Source organism: Chelmon rostratus, chromosome 1, assembly GCF_017976325.1.
Source record: "Chelmon rostratus isolate fCheRos1 chromosome 1, fCheRos1.pri, whole genome shotgun sequence".
Lineage (NCBI taxonomy): Eukaryota > Metazoa > Chordata > Actinopteri > Chaetodontiformes > Chaetodontidae > Chelmon > Chelmon rostratus.
The window spans coordinates 4,157,689-4,178,212 of NC_055658.1; the positions used below are offsets into that span (position 1 = coordinate 4,157,689).

The window sequence follows — 20,524 nt, forward strand, 5'->3', positions numbered from 1 at the left end:
TGACCTCAAGAGTTAAAAGCAAACAGCGGGAGAGATAGACGAAGGCATGGAGGAAGCATGGAAACTGACGGAGAGACAGAGAAAGGAGGGATGGAGGTATGCGGACGAAGGCAGGGAGGGGGGAGGCGATGGGAGAGAGATGGAGGGTGGGAGGTTTTTGAGAGAGGGGCAGAAAGATCGAGAAACTGGAGAGAGGGAGGAAAAGACAATGACAAGAGAGAGACCCAAGGAGGATAAAATCATCAGAATATAGGCACTGAGGTACGCTACATCACCAAAAGTATGTGGACACCCCTGTCTGCCTTTTGTGGTTCAGGCCTCTTACTTCTAATGAAGGGAAATCTTAATGCTACAGCATACAATGTTATTTTAGGGTCTCCAGCTTTGTGGCAAATCCAAAAGCTTTGGGGTGGGGTGAAGCACTGTGTGTTGTCTCACCACGTCAGAAGGCCAAAGTGTTTGTAGCTGTTGCGAACAGCCGCAGCTGAAGGTGGAGTGAAAGGCCTAAATAATAATTCAAATGCGGCGATGACGCCATCTCTCCTGGAACACGTTCACAGTGTTGCACCTGGTTGCACACACAGTTATTTATTAAAGAATGAAAACAGAACACTTGAGAGAGCAGTTCAGACCGTTCTTACTCGTGCACCTCCGCACACCTGGCCTCCTGCTGCCTGAAGTGGGCATAACTGTCAGACATCAGAAAGGTGTGCCGGGAGCGGGTTTCAGACGCTGTTCGACCATCTGACCAGCACTGCTGTTGAAATATGCTGACCCCTTTAGTGCCCAACACCAGTGGCTGACCTCAACAACACTCATGTGGTGCAAAGGGAGTAAATCCCTTCAGCCAAGTTCCACAGTCTTGGGGAACATGGAAATCAGAAATCTAACAACGGATGAGAGAGAGTGAACCAGAGGTTTACAAGGCAAAGTTAAAAGACAGCGTGTGTGTGTGTGTGTGTGTGAGTGGAATTGAGGATGTCATCCCTCAGACGGACCTCATGAGCGACATGTCAGATCTGTCATTTCACTCATTGGCTGCCTCACCTGCTTTCCCACAGTCGTCTTCTCCTTGGCCTGATAATGACGCTTAAGAAGGTAATGGTGTAAATGAAAGCTGCCCCCCCCCCACCTCGCCCCCCTTTCTATCTACATGTCTCTCTACCTCTCTCTCTCTCTCTGGGGAACAAAGAGGCCTTATTATACCTCCCTGTCAGCGTTGCTCTGTGTCTCACCACTGTACAATCACTGTTTTCAGCAGCACTATCAGCATGGGGTAAATGGAGAGAGAGAGTGGGCGAGACAGGTAGAGAGAGAATGGGAACGTCTGTCTCCAGTGGCAGTATTCAACACTAGTTATCTAGAAGTGCTTTTTTAGTTTGAAGCGCACCGCTCGTTTGTTGAAAATGTCTTTGTGTGGAGCTTTTTTTTTTTTTTTCCTTAAAGCTTGAACAGGCAGTGTAATTTATTTGAGGCGCGCGTTCACATGACACACATAGGAACACACACACGCACACACACTCCTTAAGTCGAGAGATATCTTCTTATTGGGGAATCTTTCAATAAATCAATGTGACTTTAAACACATTTCCCAGGCGACGCGGCTGACCTGATAAGAAGTGAACTAATCTCTTTTGAGGCTGCCGGGAGAGCTTTGAACCAAATCTACTGTGCATCTATCACCAAGGTTATTTGTCAATGGCTGCTAATCCCAGGTAAATTTCCCTGGTTTTATATCAGGGTTCTCATGCCTGAAGTTTCTCGGCCTTGGGAAAATAAGAGAGCAGGCTTACAGAAAGTAGGGGAACAAAAGAAATGTTATGGATTTCAGCAGCAAAACAATAGATCAGGGAGGGGAAGGGAGCAGAGAGGCAAGGAGGCACAGAGAGAGAGAAAGTGTAGAAATTATTTTTTACACATCAGAATCAGATTGCAACGCATGTGTCTTTGTAAAATAGTGCCTTATTGTAATGCTCATACAAAATCAAATGTAATATGAGAATACACCTCGTACTGATGAGGTGTCCATGTCTTTGACAAGCCTATAATGCTCCCGTTCAGAAGGTTTTTTAACAGTTAACTGCCTGAGATGTTCCTGCAGTAAACGCACACTTTCGACAAGACCAATGTGTAGAAGAATGTAGAATAATACATTTTACATGTAACTTAAACGTGCACCCTGGATTCACCTGATTTTCTGTGTTAAATGAATAAATTTCAAGAACTATACAATAAAATAATGTTAGATTTATCGTATAGGCACCGATTTATCATCAGAAAATATTGTTTTTTTATGGCAACTTTCAGATATATATCATATTTGTTAAGAAATTTGTTGCCAACCTTGTTTTTTTTTACCATAAATGGATGTTTCTGATGTTTTTGGTTTGTCAGATCTTTTACTTTATGAGTATGATTACCTCGCCTGGGATTTTTTGGGGGGGGGCCTATCATACTTTGATTGCGTGCGACAGATTAGATACTAAACAGGCTAATCAACAAAGTTTGCTGTGAGATATTACAACCCAAAACGTACTCTACCAAAGGTGCAGGACTCACTGTACTATATGCCCGCGAAGTTTTAATGTCATCTGTCAAGTCTGCACCCACTCGAGGTCAGAGCAGAGATCCAGGAAGCCGGGCTTTGGTTACATCTGTGGAATTTATGAGCGCCCAATTAACAGAGCACAGAAACTAATGATTGCGACCAATGTCTGGTCCTCAATATGAAAAATAATGGTCGGCCCACCACACACCCTGTTTGGCAACAGATAACTGATTGGACACATTATTAAAAGTGGGAAGTTTCTGTTTTTGCCATTTCTAGTGCCGCTCTAGCTCGTATGGAAAGAAACCTTTCTTTGATTTTTTCGCCTCTTTTTTCTTTTCATGTTCATCCTGTATTCCCCCCCTTTTGTTTCTCTCCACCCCTTGAAGTCCCCCCCCCAATGTGCGCAGAAGATCATGGAAAATCTCTTGCCATATCTGTCATCTGTCACGCTCTCTGATGAACAGTTTTGATCTCTCGCTCCTCTGTTTATGGCCGTTGTCAAGCAAAAAGAGTCGTAGCCGTAAGTGCTTACACCAGCACGTAAATAGTTTGACGTGTGGCTCTGTAACAAAGTTGTAGGAGTAAATAAGGAACCAAACAACCACGCAGAATCGCAATTAAGTTGTACGTCTGCATTATGAAATGTTTGGAGCAGCGTGATTTCGGCTCGGTCTTTTACATTTCCGAGTCTTTATATCAAAAGTGTGTGTTTCTTTGTTCCAGAAAGACTCATTGGTTGTGAGAGATCAAAGGGTAAGCACGGTATATAACGGATAGTACTCAGCTACACATACACACACACACACACACACACACACACACATGCACAGTGGGATAGCAGAAGGATATGTGGAATATAATGTGATTGCTGCTCAGTTCTTCCATTGTGAGGTCATGGTGTTAAGGTCCAAGTGAGATGGAGGATTTGCTTGAAAGAAGACTTTCACAGCTGAATGGAACAGGCTTTAATGTTAATATTAAAATCCATGCAGCCTTTACACTCTGTCAGGACGACAGCTCCCACGAAACATGTCATTTAAAAACATCTGGCCCTCCCCTTTTATTTTTATAACGGTAGCAGCAGTTTAATATGCATTCTTCCACTGAACTATTTCAGATATGTGATATGTGCGTACTTTTACACACAGTTCCCTCAAATGCAGCCTGACATTTTTGTCGTCCACGGACGCTTTGAGATCTCTACTAGGATTTAGAGTGAAGTTATGTGGAAGGAGAACAAGAGTTTTTAACTGTGTCTTAAAGTGTTTTATTTTCATACTCAGAGTCCTAGGAATCATCCATGACATCCCGTAAAAGAGATTTTTAATCTCAGTGAGGCCTGACGTGGTTAAATGAAGTGTAAGGAGGCAAGAAAGCAGATTTCAGATACTGCATTGTTTCTAATAGAATAGAATAATGACAAAGCCCAGTTAAAAGCATTTGACAGGATCTTTCAGGAGGTAGAGATTTGGCAGATTTGTTGTTTTTCTTCTATAAAAAGTCAAAAAGACATTTTTAGAAATCACACATCATCTGGGTTTGATATAATTGAACAAAATTCTTTACAGACGCAGGAAACGAGCTAGAAAAAGTCACCGTGACCATTCATTGTCCCGCACATATTCTGTGGAAATTATTTTTTCACCTTGAGGTAACAATACAACCCTGATTTTTTCTGGCATTCAGAGAGCTTTTGAGTCTAAAAGGACTTCGTTATTTTTTTGTTTCAAATAAATGTTAATGGCTGATGATTTCAGAGGCATTTCCACCACTTCGACAGCTTCAAACCAAATTTAGCCGTGTCATTGTCGGCCCTCAGAAAGCCACGTCATCTCAACCTGAGCTCGCAGTCCGTCAGGCAGCTCGCACACAAATCGCCGTTGCTGTCCAGGACAGACGGAAGGCAGAGGAAAGGCCCGAGAGGAAGCAGAGCGAGCGAGAGTCAGAAAGAGAGAAACGGAGAGAGAGTGAGCGATTCGGCGAGAAGGCAAAGACGAGATGGAAGAGGAGGGGTGTGCGGAGGGGGGGGGGGGGGGGGGCTGATCTTGGAAAGGTTTAGTATATCATAATTATCCCGTTAAGTAACGGCGGAGCAGCCTCCCCGGGGGAATTCGTCTTAAATGGAAGATTTGCAAGGAGAACGGGTCAGAGAGAAAAACGGCTTCCAGTCGGCAGGAAATCCTGTTTACATTTACATAATCATATCAACACTCACTCCTTCTTCTTCTTTGTCTCTTTCTTTTGGGTGCCTTTTCAAAAAAAAAAAAAAAAAAATCAGGGGAAAGAGACAAATGAGGGAGGGCTTTAGGCTGCTGCTTGTCGAAGTTTGTTGTTGCTTTTTTTTTTTTTTTCCACTTGCTCTTATTTTCTTAAAAGTGCTGCCAGTGTTGGCAAGAATGCCTCTTTTTTCTAATCTCATGCCAACACCTCCAACCTCTTCTCAACATCTCTCTTTTCACCTCGTAATGTCCTCTTTGAGAGGGGTTTGTCAGACCTTTTGGCCCCTTTCCCTCGTTTGGCATGAAAAAGAGAAATAAAAGGGGTGGGGGAAAAAAACCCTTAAGCATAAATAAGGTATGACGTGCCCGGCTGTGTGAGTCTTAATTGAGATCTGCTAAGAGCAGGCAGCAGATGTTTGTAGCAGCAACTGTTGAATCATCAGAGACCAGTGAAAGCCTGTGAAACCACGTTAAAAAGAAGCCAGGTGCTCCACATTTTTTATTTCTCACTTTCTCAGCCTTTTTTCTCTCTTTACATCATGGAAAAACTGTCGTGATGATGTGAAAGCGTGTGTACGGGGAGTTTGTAGGGGGGGAAGAAACGTGAAACACAAATATATGGGTTATTAGCAATGCTAAACTGTTGTAAAGTGCCTGCATCTTCATGTATCTGCCAAAGACGGAAAAAAAGAAAAGAAAAAGGAAAAATCAGACTTGAAGCTCAACTAAAACACGGAGCAAAGACTGATTGCTAATAAGATATTATAAGGTGATGAATGTTATAAATAGCCATATTGTAGGTCATCAAACTGGAGGGAACATTTCTCTCATTACCCCTGATTTATTAGAAATATATTTCATAATAAATGGAACTTCTTTTTAAAATGTAATCCATTTACATTTAACTTGATGCATTTTGAATTTATGCAGAAAAGCGCATGAAGCATTTTATTATCATTATTGACATGGCTCATATTATTTATCTTATATAATTATGTAAAGGGGTATTTTATTTTTAGATGTGAAGCGTCATGTGGATGGTGAAAGCAGCACATCATGCGCATGTAAAGTTGAAAGAGTGTGATTCATGAAAGAACAATAACCGAACGACTGTGCTGTGATGCATGCGAGGCAGACTCAGGTTTGCACGAAGACGAAGACGACGCCCGTCACTAACGGGACAGCGGGAAAGATTTCTGTCTTTTCTATTTAAAACCTTGGCAGTTGTGGGCATTTTAACTAGTCTTTTTTTTAATTTTTATTTTCTATTGTTTGATAGAAATTAAGCAATTTCTTCATCGGGGCCTCCAAAGGGGGTTTAGATTTAGCTGATATTGTAAGTTGGGGTTGCAAAGTCCTTAACAAATATGCGGTTAATCAAATTATGTACAACTGGTTGATAAACAATAAACCTGGGACTTTTGGGGCCCATGGGAGTTTAGGGCCCCAGGACAGTGGGCCATAGTAACTCCTATTCATTCACCCATTCCCTTACTGTTAGTCGCTGTAAGGACAGTGTCCCCACACACCGGCCTGGAAGCAGGTCCACCTCTGAACTTCAAGGACATGCCTCGTCTGCAGTGCAACACTGTGTGTCTTCATATGGCAAGTGCCCTCTACCTTGATATACAAAATTGATGCCAATGTTACAGTTGTTCTGAGAGAGTGTATTTACTCCTCCTTCTCCTCTTTCTTTCTTTACTCCGCCCGGCCCCCGGGGCCTTCTCCATCCTCACGTTCTAAACTGCTGCCATTTATTTATCTGTAACGTTCGGCAGCTTGGGAGAACTACCCCCATGCCATGGGAACACTGGGAACCAGCGACAGCTTCTCTGTGATTATAAATGATAACTATTATAGCTGGGGCAGGGTTGCTATTACTCTGCTGTCTGTCAGTCTTGTTAATCTGTGTCTGCAGAGACTTGACTTCTTTTCATCACAGTATCTGCATCTTTTATTTCTCTATGATTCTGTCCGGGTCTCTGTCTTTGTTCTTCACTTTTACGACTTTCACACCTGTGTACTGAAACCACTGATAGATGGGATTCAAGGAAGAGCCTCCTGAGGTGGAGGACACTGACTCCCCAGTATCCATATCTAATGTAAGATCTGATATTTTAGCCTCATTATTTGAGGTTGAGATTTATCACTCTTCTCATATCTATCTTTATGAGCGAGTATTATAGACTTTAGCAAGGCAACACACTTACTATTGCCCTATATATGCATATTGCCCTATATAACACTGCCCTATTTGCTGCTGTGTTCCTGGTTCTTTTTCTCGTCTTCCTGTGATCCACTGTACATACATCCTCCATACTGTGTCATCACACTCCTTTTGTCTGTCCTCCTCTTCTCGCGCAGTCAAATGGATGGGTTCGGGGACACATTTCAATGGCCGATCAACAGACTCCTTCCTCCTTCCCATCTCCCATCTGGCTTCATGCCACACCGAATTAGTAACCAGATATGTCACCACCACCGTGCTGGTGCGGATAACACCGTACGCTACTGGGAGGGCCGTGGCTTGCAGATTAGCACCTACAATTAATACAATTGACTCGCAGGAAGGCCATCTGCTCTCTTGTGTTTGGTAGTTTGTGACGCACTTCAAAACCGAGCAGCGGCCAAGGAGTTTGCAAGGCCTAAGAAAGGAAACAGTTCATGTGTGAGTGTTAAGATTGGTCAGTGCCAAGGACCTCATGATGGAAATTGAATTTCAACTCTGAAGGTCACGACAGGGTAGCACATAATGAAATGCTACACAGTGGATCATTCTACTCTTATACATATTCATAGTAGGAAATACCAACCACAGCAAAAACACAAGGAGACACTGTGCTGCAAGATGAAACGTATCTGCAACAAATAATCACATTAAAGAAACTTTAATGTAAAGTGAGATTTAAAAAGTAGCTGCAGCCATAAATGCTGCTTGTGAACACATTTGTTCGAGCCGACAAGCCCGTATGGAAAAGACAAACTTAATTAGTTACAGTACACTCACATAAACATCCACTGGCCTGGCCTTTAGCCCGTGTTCATATCTCAGAGAATGAGGGAAGGATGTTAGTTCATGTAAGCACAAAGCTTTCCAAAAAAAAAAAAAACAGAAAGAAAAGTGGCTGCAATCTGTGCAGATGAGATGACCTCACCTATCCCTGCCCCCTGAACAAAAGCTTCCTCTTCAGAAAAGGATTGATGGCAGTGATGGTTAGGAAACTTGAGAACTCAAATCCTTGATTTCTTTGTGAGACCATGAAGGCAACATGTAGTTACGGGACGACACACACGAAGTCGTGAATACACATAGCCGCACACTTTGACGAGACGAAAAAGTGAAGAGAAAGAAAACAAGTTCTCAATGTAACAGCCTCCGTTTGAGCGTGATAGAACCAGGGCACATGGGTAATCTGGCACTTTCATGATTTCTTTCTCTTTTTCTGCCCTTTCCCTCTCTCTCTTTTACATTAGACTACGGGCTTTTTCAAAGCACAGTGTGTCACAAGCATTTAAGATGTGGCCTTTTTTCCCCTGCACATTCCAACGCCATTATGTTACATTGTTGCTGAATAAAAGGCTGTATTATGTTCCAGCCCCCCCAGTAAAAGGGCAGAAGTGGACCCAGTTTTTATCTGCTGAACGAATCAATCAGGATTATGTCAGCTGAAAAGAATCACAGACAGCAGTCGCCAGGCACTGTGTCTCTGTGTGTCTGAGTGTGTGTCAGTGTGTGTATCCCGCTCTCTGTGTGTGAAGGATGGGAAATTTGCAATGGAGGAAAGCACTTGTTGGTTATGAACATGCCCAGCTTGGTGACAAAGATGTCATTTGGGGTCTAAAAAGCAAGAGGATTTCTTTTTTCTATTTATGTATTTACCCACTCCCCCTCAACCCACCCCTTTCTCCTCCTCTGTGGGAGGATTGGAAGGGCACTAATTATCATTTCAGCAGAAATGATTAGAAGATCAAACAGGGATCGAATGCCATTTCCTTCCATTAATGCAGGGGGTTTAGAGTGCCTGTCATGGCTTGGCTTGTCCTAGGGCCTGTGGAGAGAAAAAAAAATAGGGTGGAAGGGGGGGGGCAGAGAAAGGAGGGAAGAATGGAGGATGGAGAGGCTTAAGAGGAAGGGAGCGAGGGAGGGACAGGACGGGACAGGGGTTTGGCAACAGAGACAGAGAGGAGATATTCAGTTAAAAGGCCAGTGGATTTGGCGAGTATAAGCTGAAGAGCAGAGCGCCATCACTTGAAGAGGGAAATATATTACTAGATGCGTGATTTTGTGAAAACCTGCACAGACGCTGAGCTCTCTCTAAGTGTTACTGCAGATTAGAGAAGGAACGGTCAACCAGAGGATGTGACATCCTCACTTTTTTGTCAGTAGTGTGGGTAAGACTTCAAAAATGCTGCATCCTGTGATGCATCCACGGTGCAGCTTTACAGCAGTTTTTGCACCAAGTCACGACAGAAAGCGGACACCCCCCCCCAGCCAGCCCACATCCTTTTATACACAGAAGTTAAATAAAAGTGGATGGTGCAATGCATTTAATGAACTAAGATGGCTTCCTCCGCTCCGGACTCCCCTGCTCTTCACATAACATCATCAGAGTTTTTATTCCTCAGATTAGATGAAGCTCCTGAAGAGCCACAGAACACATTATACAGCAGGTTTTATAGTCTGAGAAGTACTTTCCAAGACCAGCAGACTGACCTTTATGTGTAAAAGAAGTGGAGTGCCCCTTTAAACATACAGTAGACCACTAAAGCATCAACTGATGACAAGATCTTCCTGTCACGTGACTTTTTTTGTTGCCGTATCTTTGAAATCAATATCCTGTGACATCATCGCAGCCTCCTGTTAAGATTCAGCTCTGAAAGTTTGAGGCTAAATGCCAAAGCAGAGCACAAACAAGCGAAGCTGAATCGGCACCTCGCAAAGTTCGATGTTTCCATTAAAAGATCAAAGAGACTCGAGGTGGATATCTGGAAGATTACGGAGAAACAGCGAAGCAGAGGGGCAGGATGGAGAATGTGGATGAGGCTGTGATTGTTTCAGCACGTCAGATGAGAGAAATGTCAAAGAGAATGTGAGAGATGACCTCTGTGTTCATCGCCCATTAATGACCCTGCAGCTCCCAGCTTCATTTTCCCTCTCATCAAAAACATTAAAAAAAACATTTCCTCCTGTCTCCAATAGTCATTTCCCCCCGCATTGTATTTATGTATTGAAAAAAAGGTAATAGATCAAGCACATTCCATTATTCTCTTATAAGATCATTAGCAAATATAATTAGATATGAAAGAAAGTAATTTGGAGAGGAGAGGGGAGAAAAGCGCTATCAGGCAGAGAAGACAGATTGTAGCATCAGAGTGTTTGGGCTTAAATTGCTCAGCGGAGGTATTATCAAGCCGGCAATCTTTTAGCCTCAGAAATAGTTTTGGAGTCAGAGAGCGAAAGATAGAAAGAGGCCACTAACATTCACTTCATTGTGTTTCCCCAACTGCAGTCTGCACTCTTTTTTTTTTACATTTTGCTCGGCTTTCCTTTTTTTTTCCCCTCCTCTGAATCTTTCCATCCTGTCACGCGCGTCACCTCATATTAGACCTGAGAGTTTGCAGCAAAACAAAACTGAGTTTATAAAAAGAAAACAAGTTGACATGGAGTCATCACACACAAAAAACACATTATCACAGACAACAGAGAGCAGGTATCCTTTTTTACCCACTTCTTGCACATATTGATTCGGCTTTTGTATTATTTTTGCAACTTTAAAAAACAGAAATAACACACAAATTGCATTCTGCCTTGAAGTCGCTTCGTGAGAAACCTTTCTGCCGCACATCTCGTCTCTTTTCTCTCTCGCGCCCCCCCCCCCCCACCCGCACGCAGGAGTTTTTGTCACTCTTTGTTGCACCTTAACCCCATACTATGTTTGTCTAATAGGGATCTGAGTGGAAAGCAGACTGAGAGCACAACAATCCTGCTGCGTTTCACCACAAATTTGCTTTTTTCCCTCACCCCTTCTTCTTCTTTAGTAGTGCTTTGAGGGATCGGGGGAGGGAGGGGGAGGAGTGTGGGAAGGGTGCAGTGGAGGGGTGGCAGGGTGGATGTGGATTTTTCTAGTCTTTTGTGCGAATCACAGGGAATGGTAACTATAAACATCCTGTATTCATTAAAACCATCTAAAAATACAATTTTGGAAGGGGGGGGAGGGGGAGCGGGGGTGCGCTCACTTCCTCGCCGCTCCTCCTCGGTGTATACAAGCGGGCCGTGTTATGCCTGGTGCCGCTCATATTTACATATTTATAAATACTGGGCTGTACAATGAGACGGGGCTGTGCCAAGAACAACACTTTCTGCTAGCGCGGGGCTCGGGTGCCTGAGAGAGGGAACAAAGGAGCCCCAGCCACCTTCAGTGGCACGGGGAGGGTTCACAGAGCTCGACTCCGGACCCCGCTGAAGTCCACATGGACAGGGGAGGTGACAGACGAGGCTGACTCTGTGATATAACATAACTTTTAATAAAGGTCTGACATCCGGCCAATCAGCCGCACCTCAGCTCAGTGGAGGAGAGGATTTGAGTTTCGTCAGCAGCCTCAGCACAGCGCAGCCGGCCTCCCCCTGCCTCAAGAAGCTGTTATTTCCTCACTTGCCTCTCGTCGGGGTTCCTAACCTTGTTCAGAATGAAGCAATGTCTAGTTGTGACCCACTCACCGGTTGTGCGGTGCAACTGTTTTATTCGAATCATTGTAGAGGCCTGAAGAGGTAAAACATCCAAGATCAGATATAAATCTGAAAAACAGTAAAAGGCAGCCATGTTTTGTTTTTTTCTGCCTTCCTGTTTTGTTAATCGTCCTGTGACGTATGCATTGCGTGGCGCTGCGGCGGGGTCTTGAGGTTGGGAACCGCCTGTGGTAGCTAGCCATGTCATATCTGCCACCACCTCACCACAGTGGAGGCGAGTAGAAATCAGGTGGTGGAGTTCACAGCATTGAAAAATAAAAGAATTCAACACAACTCCCCAAAAACAATATTCTTATTACTCGCTTTGAAGAGTTTTTACTGAACTACTTTCTGGAGCTACTCTGCTAAAGATGTGATAGTAACTGTTGACAGTGTGTTCTGTGGATTGGCCAGTTGGTTTAACAATGCTAACTCTATTGCACTAAAGTGGAGACAAAAAAAAATCTTTGACACAAATTTCTCAAAACATTCAAAAGCTTGAATTGAAATTGAACCCAAAATATCAGTTGTGGGCACGTTCGCTCCGCTTCAAAATACTCAACCTTCAGACATCTGTCTTAGCTGAGCCCTGATGGTCAGCAGCAACAGAAAGTGCTGAGACAGAGGCACCAGCACTTCTGAGTCATTTGTGTTCGCTTTAATATGAAGACGTGCTGTGCAAACGTGCCACATTGGCAGTCTAAGGAATCGTAGGGTGTTGCACTGCAAAATGCAGCTTCCACTTGGTGAGTGCCTGTTGTGTGATGTTTTCACAGGCTGCTATTAATGTGAGGTGATGCCTCTGAGACGGCGCGCTCACACTTATTCACGCGCACACACGGTCCACCGTATCCCAAGGCGGACTCCGACACATGCTGGAGTGCAGTGTTATGCCATTGTTCCATCCTCCTTCCCATTTATCCATTCTGTTAAGCATGACACATGTATTAACAGTGGATGGATCCTGGAGCTGTGTGTCCTCTCACCATATGTTTTCCTTTCCCGGGCCCTCTCCTCTCCAATAACCACTACCGTCTCCATCTGCTGTCTCGCAGCACACCACAAGAGGGCGGACTTGCTCCTTCATATTGTCTGTGGAGAGCGTCGTAGAGATATGGGCTTGTACGGCAGATCGGGGCTTTACTGCTGTTCCTTAGCTTGAATATGAGAGAACAATAGAGGCAATAGTGCTCAGAGTGACACAGATTTTTATCAATATCATTCTGCCATCATGTTGCCATCAGGTATGCACACTGCATCAACGTCTAGGAATCTTTGAGGAAACAAATAAATAAGCCTTGCATGCAGCCTTCATTTGATAAATGAATGCCAGGCAGGTTTTCTGTGTCTGTGAGGTGCATCTGCCGCCTGCCCGAATGGGAAATTAAAAACTGTGAGGGGAAGTTATGCTAAATCTATAAAGTTGGCCAGGAAATTTCTCCCCCTTCGCAGCGGCAGTTGTTTGGGGAGAAGGAGCACCGTGCTTAAATAATAACATTCCAGGTGGCTTAGTTAATGAACAGTGAAAATCAAATATGGAGCCTAATCTGGAGCTCGTTACAGGAAGTTTCTTTACAGGGAAGTCAAAGGCAGGAAGTGCCCTCGGGGAGAGACTAGACACTTTTTGAAGCTTCGGAACAAGAAAACTTTATTTTGGTTTTATTTGAAGTATGATGGCTTATATGCATAGAAAACAAATGACATAGTAAATCTTAGGGGCACGAACAAATGCCTGATGGTGCTTCTTTTGCTTTTTTTCAGTAAGAACATTGACGTAAATTAGCTTCTTATTTAATTCTGACTTTTAATACAGAAATATTGACAGTCAATCTCCACCAAAGGGGAGCTGACTGGTGGAAATGTACGTAGAGGTGTTCTGTTCATCGTCTTATTCACTGTCTTAGATTGCCATCTTGTGGTGAAAGCTGGTTATGAGCTCACAGTTTTTACTGGTGAGGAATTGTAAACTGAGCTGCGCTGCAGATTTGATGAGATAACACCAGCTAGACCAACCCTTCAATGTGCACAGCTGCACACTCCCAGCTTCTCATGTTGATGCTCGACTGTAAATGTGCATTAGGAATCAGATTTGATTTTGTGTGTTCCAGTTTTTCAACCAACACATCTATCAGTGTTATTAGAATAAAAAAAAAAGCTATTTGTAATTATCCTTTAGTGTCATTGGAACCATCTCATGGAGCGTTAAGGCCGTATGAGACCTACAGTGAAGTAAATGTTGGTGGCGGTGATGTAGTGGTTGTTCACACCGTGCACAGACAGCTACAGAGTTATTACTCAGCGTTGAATCTAAGAGATGTTTTATCATGTTATTAGCTCTTTATTTTCCCTCTGTTACTGCGGCACTTCCTTTCATTTTGATATCCATTTCCGTCCTTGCGAAAGCACAGCTCAAATAAACCCGTGTTTTAATTTGGTTTTGTCAGATTCATAACGCCACTTTAAAAGAACATGACATGCAAATGTGTTCAGCGGTGTTTTATTGCAAAATAATTTTCAAAGAAGTTGCTGAGGGAATGAAAAGGAGAAAAAGGAGGGGGGCTGGGGACAAGTTGTATTATTTAGTGGCCGCTGCTGTGGGACCTAATTACAGTTATGCATTTGTTACTGTCTCACCGAGTCTTAAAACTTTTTTATTAGAATTACTCACTTCACTTCTCACCCACTGTCACACTTCCTGTCACACTTATTGAGCCAGCCAACTTGCTTGTAACAAGTATGAAAACTACTCCAGTTGTCATAACCATAATGCGCTACAGTACCGTCTCATATCACTTTAGAAATGATTACTTCACTGAGCACCCTATCACAGTCTCACAGTGCAAGCTTCTCTGTACAGAAGATGCAAAAATAAAATTAGGAGGAAATAAATGGGAGATTTGTACAGGAGATGTAGCAATCTAATGAAAGTTCTGCTGACCTCGCTTACGGAAAGAGCAGCTTCTTACCTTGCTAACAGTTATTTACAGTGAATGTGGAGGTACGTGACAGGGTGGACAGAATAACAGGAAAACCCTGCAGTGCAATGCAAACCCAAACAATAGTGCTGCAGTTGGAGCATTATTGCATCTACGTGGACATGGAGGTTATCTGTGGAGTTACTGTATCTGAATGCATTTTGTTTTAAGGTGTTCCTGTTATTTTGTCCTGTGTGTTTAGATGCTAAACGTTCATACTCATCAGTGTATTAGCATTTACAACAGAACAGATGTCAGTGAAAGGTTTTTCTGTTGCTGGTCCAAGTTGCCTCTGTTTTTTTTTTTTTTTTTTTTCAGGGTCAGCTCACTGAAATGAACAATTATCAATTCCTCACTTATTGCTAGCAGTACGTAGCCTTGCAGATACTTTTAGTTGCATTTGTCCAGGATTGGAGTAATCCTTCTTTCACAGTTTCTGCCACCATCACACCAATACAATGGAAGTTAAATGTATTTTGTTTGTGGAAAATGTACATTTAAGAATAAATTGTTTTTGTTTAGGCTCAGATCCTGGACAAATTAAACCAAAACTATCTTTAAGACTAGCGCTAACTGCAGGTAAGTGAGACAAAAAAAGTGCTTCCTCCTGTAATTTGGCTAAAAAAAATGATCATTTTAAGTCTTTAAGATTGACACAATAGGCCATGGCCCGATGTGAACAGATGACAGTCTCATCCATCCATTTGGCCCCACTGACCATGTGATACAGTGATGCAAGGGTGTGTGCAGGAGTGTGTGTGTGTGTGTGCGTGTATGTTTGTGTATGTGTACTGTAGGGAGGGTCTGTGTGTTGGGTCCGTGGTGCTAATCTGCCTCTTGTTCTCTCATTGGCCGTAGTGCATCTCTGGGTAGGAGAGGAGGACCAGCCCATGACCCATGACCCCGCGCTGACCCACGACCCCAACCATCTTAACAACGACCTTAACCACCCTAACAACCATAACCTAGGCGACCCTGAGGGGCTGGACGCCCACGCTGTAAACAAAGACTAAAGGCCCACACCGGAGCAAGGCAGGATGATGAGGATGAGGATGATGATGAAGGCGGTGATGAGGAGGAGGATGAAGGATAAATGAAGGAATACACTATAACAAAGACTTTATTTAAGATGAAAAAAAACACATACTACCGTCAGAGTCAAGAGAAGGCGAGAACTATATGAAGGAAAGTTTGGGACAGTTTTCCTTTGGGGACGGATTTGCGAGATGGACCTAATGACTTTTGCAAGCGTTCTTGGACGCTAAACAAAGTGACGGCAACTTTCCTGTTTTGTCTCCTGTGGTCTGAATGCCCCTTGTCCTCGTTGTCTTCTCTCTTATACGATGTTTTTGTTTGTTTTTTGTTTTTCTTTTGATGAAACTACCTGTCTGATTAGCACTTCCTGTAACTGGCACCGCAATCTCTGATACATTCCTTGAGCTAGAAAGGTGTGTCTTTTTTTAATTAGGACTGAAGTGTAGTACCTAATCAAATGCTTTCAAAGACTTTTCTCTCCTGTTATATGAAGACAGTTATTTCACGTCCACGGACCACCATTATATTGTACCTGGAATGTATTCTACTGTAGGATAGAAACTCAACTTTACCGGACTGTTGACAGAGACCAAGCACACTACCTGTCATAACAGCCTCTTCTGGCTTTCCTATCAGCTGTCATAGAGTCATTATTTATGTCCCATGACCATGCATCACACTGATTGTGGTTAATAAAGGACAGGGCACCATATGACAATCTTCAACACAAGTTTGTTCCCAGAAATAATGTGCTATTGCTGGTAGACAAACAAATCCAGAGTTGACTTCTGATGATGATGATGGTGGTGCTAATGATGATTGTGAAGAATATTCAGACTGCCCTAAATGTACTTACAGTATAATACTATATCCCCGCTCCATAACCAGGCCAGAACGGGCCTTCACCCTGCTATGTGGCTCCCTTTGTCTTTTTTTCTTGTTCTGTATCATTCAACACAGCGCCCATAGACGCTTAATGTACATAGAGAGATATACAGTAGTTAAAAAAAAGTGAAAACTAAAGTTTAAAAGCATTTGTGACGAGGAAAAGCAAAGAAGTGACAGTAGTTTACACGGCCACGTTCTCAAAAGGTAGGCATTCTTCTTGAGTTTGACAGAGAAGAATTAAAAAAAAAATCAAAAACAAAAAAAGGGGGAACAGTTTCTTTCTTTATCGCCCGCCACCCCTTTCTCTTCATCTCTCATGTCAACCTCAAGGACTCTAGTGTTGCAGATGTTTCTAAAATACTGCCACTGATCATTGTTGCACAGTGTTACTGACTACTGAAAATGGTTTGATGTATTTACTTTAAGGTGAGAAAAAAAAAAGAACAAAAAACTGGAAAAAAGACATATTGTGTATAGCCTTAGATACAAGTCATCTGTTATTGCTTCTACAAAGCTATGTAGCTGTGCTAGACTGTAGGACGTAGGGTTGATTTTATTTTTAATTTTTATATGTACTGTACATTAATGCCTTCTCCATTTACTGATCAAAAAAAGAGGAAAAAGATGACAATCGTCTCCTGTGCTGAAAACATATTTGCCCCCATATATACAGAATCCATTATGCATAGAGGGACTTTATCCTTTCTTATTTCTTTCATTTGTTTTGGTTCTCAGAAGTATTTTGCACTGTGATAGTATTATAAATCCAACCTATACAGTACAAAACTAGCTAACTAACTAAACTGAAGGTGTGTGTCTGTGTGTCCCTTGGCATTGTGAAATGTTTCTACGTCATTTTTTGTGAACCCAGAGAAAAATTCTAATGCGGTATGTACAGTTCAAATATAATACTTCTTTTAGTTTGATCAACCTCTATACTATATGTGGCTTTGACAAATTGTTACCCAGATTTCTTTTGTATGCTAATACCCTCTGACCTGCAGCGTAGGCCTGTTGCTGCTTTAGCCTGAGTGAGACAGTGCTCAAATTCCAACTTGAGGAGATTTTGCTGCAGTACAGCCTCTATTTTTTTTTCTATTTTGATTTGATTTATGTAGATTACAATTAACCATTCTTTCAATTTCAATATGCCAGGAAAAGAGGGGATTCAAAACTAATATAAAATGAGCGAGACACATGAAAAGTGAGAAGTAGTGGCTGTAGGGAAATATAACAGGGTGTTTGAAGGGAGGAATTCTGGAAATGGGGTCTGAGTAAACCAATCAGATGTATCCTGCTGGAGGCACTGACCAATGGCTTTGACCTCTGACCCTATCTCTGCTTTCCAGGGGTGTAAAGATGAGAGATTAATGGCGAGAGTCTCGCTTGGGCTCTCTCCTTCTCTGAACCAGCTATAATGAGCATTCCACTCCACATATTATGTACAAAACCTGTCTTGTGAGCTGAACACTCTTTATGTTTCGCTGTACCCTCATGGCAGATGCTTCGTTTTGTAACTACTGAACTGTACTTATAGTAAAAATAAAATGTATTCAAACTAAAAAAAAATGGATTGTCACAGAGCAACGGCCTGTTTCATGTTTTTAATTTCTTCATTTCTGACAGAGTGAGAAGGCGAGCCGGCGTGGCGGGGTGTCACTTTGTGATCGGATGCGGGGAAACTATTTGGAGAGTGGTTCGTCACTCCAACGCAAGTCATTATCTCTGTCAATTTGACGGCAAAGCTTCACGGACTATGATCGTGATCAAATACACACAAGTAAATTACTGTCTGCGCCACTTTGCCTCCCAAAGGTGCTCTTAAAGGAGCTGCAGTGAAACAATGCAGGGAAGATGAGAGACATGTGAGCATGCTCAGAGTGGCCCCCGATGGCGACAAGTAAAGGGAAGACTGACACATGTAGATGACAAAAAGTGTAGTGTGTATCATGCACCTTTGTTTCTTGCCTCATCTCCGTCTCTGGTCCCATCCAGTTTCACTTTTTGACACTGCGGACGTACATCTGACATGTCTGCCGTCTCCTCACTTCAATGCCGCGTATGTTTGACCACTCTCCCCTGTGTACCGCTTTCAACACTAATACTAACAACAGCTCCAATATTCTGTTCAGAATAAAAACCAGCTGTTGATAACAAGACTACATGCTTCAATAAGACATATGAGAAACTCAGATGCTTTATCCAGCAGACTTTGCCAAACTGTTACTAGCAGATCTACAGGATGTTGCTGGACACAGGGTCTAGCATGTATATAGAAAACATGAGGGGATCTTCTGTAAAAATACTAGAATATCCTGTCTTGTGTTCCTCATTTTAGTTCAGTGAAAGTATGGCTGAATTACCAACAACTAAAGTAGGTACTAAGGTACTAAAAGCATCAAAAGAAAACACACACATTATGCAGAAAATTAGCGTGCATGTAAATATTACCTGTCAGGTGTTTCTGGGCTCCCTCAGCATAGTGGAGCATTGGAGCTCTGGCTGACACATGTTCTGTAGCCTGAAACTGAATTTAAATGAATTATTAAAGCGTTATTCATAAACCTGAAAAGACAAGGGTAAAATAAGTTACTGTGAAATGTAGTAAGAAATTTAAGAAACACACAAAGCTTTATAGGATTAAAATCACACAGGTGATCAATATTCAATGGTTTGTCACTGGTTAGACACTTTTTAACCTTTGTGTAATGGGCACTGAGCACTTAGGGCAATTAGGGTTCAGGGCAGCAGTGTAATCTGGTCCTGTTTATGTTACATTACAAAGTGCAATGTGTAGGAGCTCAGTTTACACGTAGTTGAACAAAGTGCATTCATACCCTGTGTTGCTGCGTCTATTTTTTGCACTTGCATCACTGAAAAGCCCAATATTGTCAGAAAAAAAGCAAAATCAGTAGTAATCAAGATCAAGAACTCAATGTTAGGTGAAGAAATCTCATCAAAACTACTGTAATACAAATGTGTTTGTGTGTGTGAGGGCATGTACATCTGTGGGTTCCAGCAAGCAGGCGTGCAGTAAATCATTTCGCATTGTCATAACAAAAAAAATGACCTGCACATGACAAGTTAACTCCAACACAAAGTTGCCTCCTCATGCTGCTTTTCAAAGGGACAAATGTTATACGGCTTCACTGCCCCCCTCTGTCGTCCGAAACCTGATCCGCACCGCGCTGATGGAACCCGTATTTGTGTTAACCTAACGTCAGGACCCCGAAGGCTGCCGAGCTGCTGGGAGGCTGCCCAGGTCAACGCCTGACTAATTTTTAAACGGATCAGCTGCAGCGCACCAGATGTGGGGGGCCTCCTGCCACGACTCTCCCAAGTCTGTTCCCAATAAAACTCACATCCGGAGAAAGTAACTGTTTGACTGGTTTATATCCACAAACACACACTTACACAGGCACGCACACACACACACACGCACAGACACACCGCATACAACGCCAAGGATGTTTCAGATGGCTGGATATGAGACTGAGCAGGAACAATCAGGATATTGCTTGCTTGCCTGTGTGTATGTGTGCGTGTGCATGTTTTGTGGGTTCATCATGTTGCTTACTGTAAATTCTGTGTATGTGTGTGTATGAATGACTGCGTGTACGTAAGTATGGTATGTCATCCCTATACAGTTGAGTAAGCGTGTGTCTCCATGTAACGCTGCACATGTGTTTGATTAAAAAAACACATTAAGTCATCTTTCATTCCACCCAGCCCGTCGTGTGCGTGTGTGCGTTTGTGTTTGCGTGTGTGTTACTGTTCATTGTTCAGCTGGGTAATTTCAACATTTGAAGCGACCTCTTTCACAGCATGATTAACACCGCTCTTTGCCCTTCATTTAACTTCCTCTCTCATCATTTCCTCTGTCTCTCCCCTGTCTTTCAACTCTCTCTCTCTCTCTCCGGTATCCATTTCCTTTCATTTTCCTCCATGGCATGTTATGCAGTCGTGTGTGTACGTGCATGTTTGCGCATGCATGCTGGCGAGTTGTATAATTGTCTGCATGCTCATGCGTCTACATGTGGATTGATGTGTTTAAGATGACGCTCTGCAGCGGTTGCAGTGGTGCCAGCGTTCGGTTGGTCGCTGGGCAGATGGTGACCTGCAGATGAAC

The 20,524-nt window shown here is 42.9% G+C and overlaps 1 protein-coding gene across 5 annotated transcripts in view; it reads left to right on the forward strand.

The window, feature by feature from the left end:
• The window catches only part of znf536 (zinc finger protein 536), a 218,457-nt gene that overhangs the window by 181,666 nt on the left and 16,267 nt on the right, over window positions 1-20,524 (forward strand). The window contains exon 8 of one of the 5 annotated variants that reach the window (XM_041945409.1): window positions 15,331-17,948. The exons of the other annotated variants lie outside the window; for them this stretch is intronic. Within the exon in view, the coding sequence (XP_041801343.1) occupies window positions 15,331-15,485 (155 nt within the window). The 3' untranslated portion in view covers window positions 15,486-17,948. Of the gene's footprint in view, window positions 1-15,330; window positions 17,949-20,524 lie in introns of those variants that run through there. 5 annotated transcript variants of the gene reach the window in all.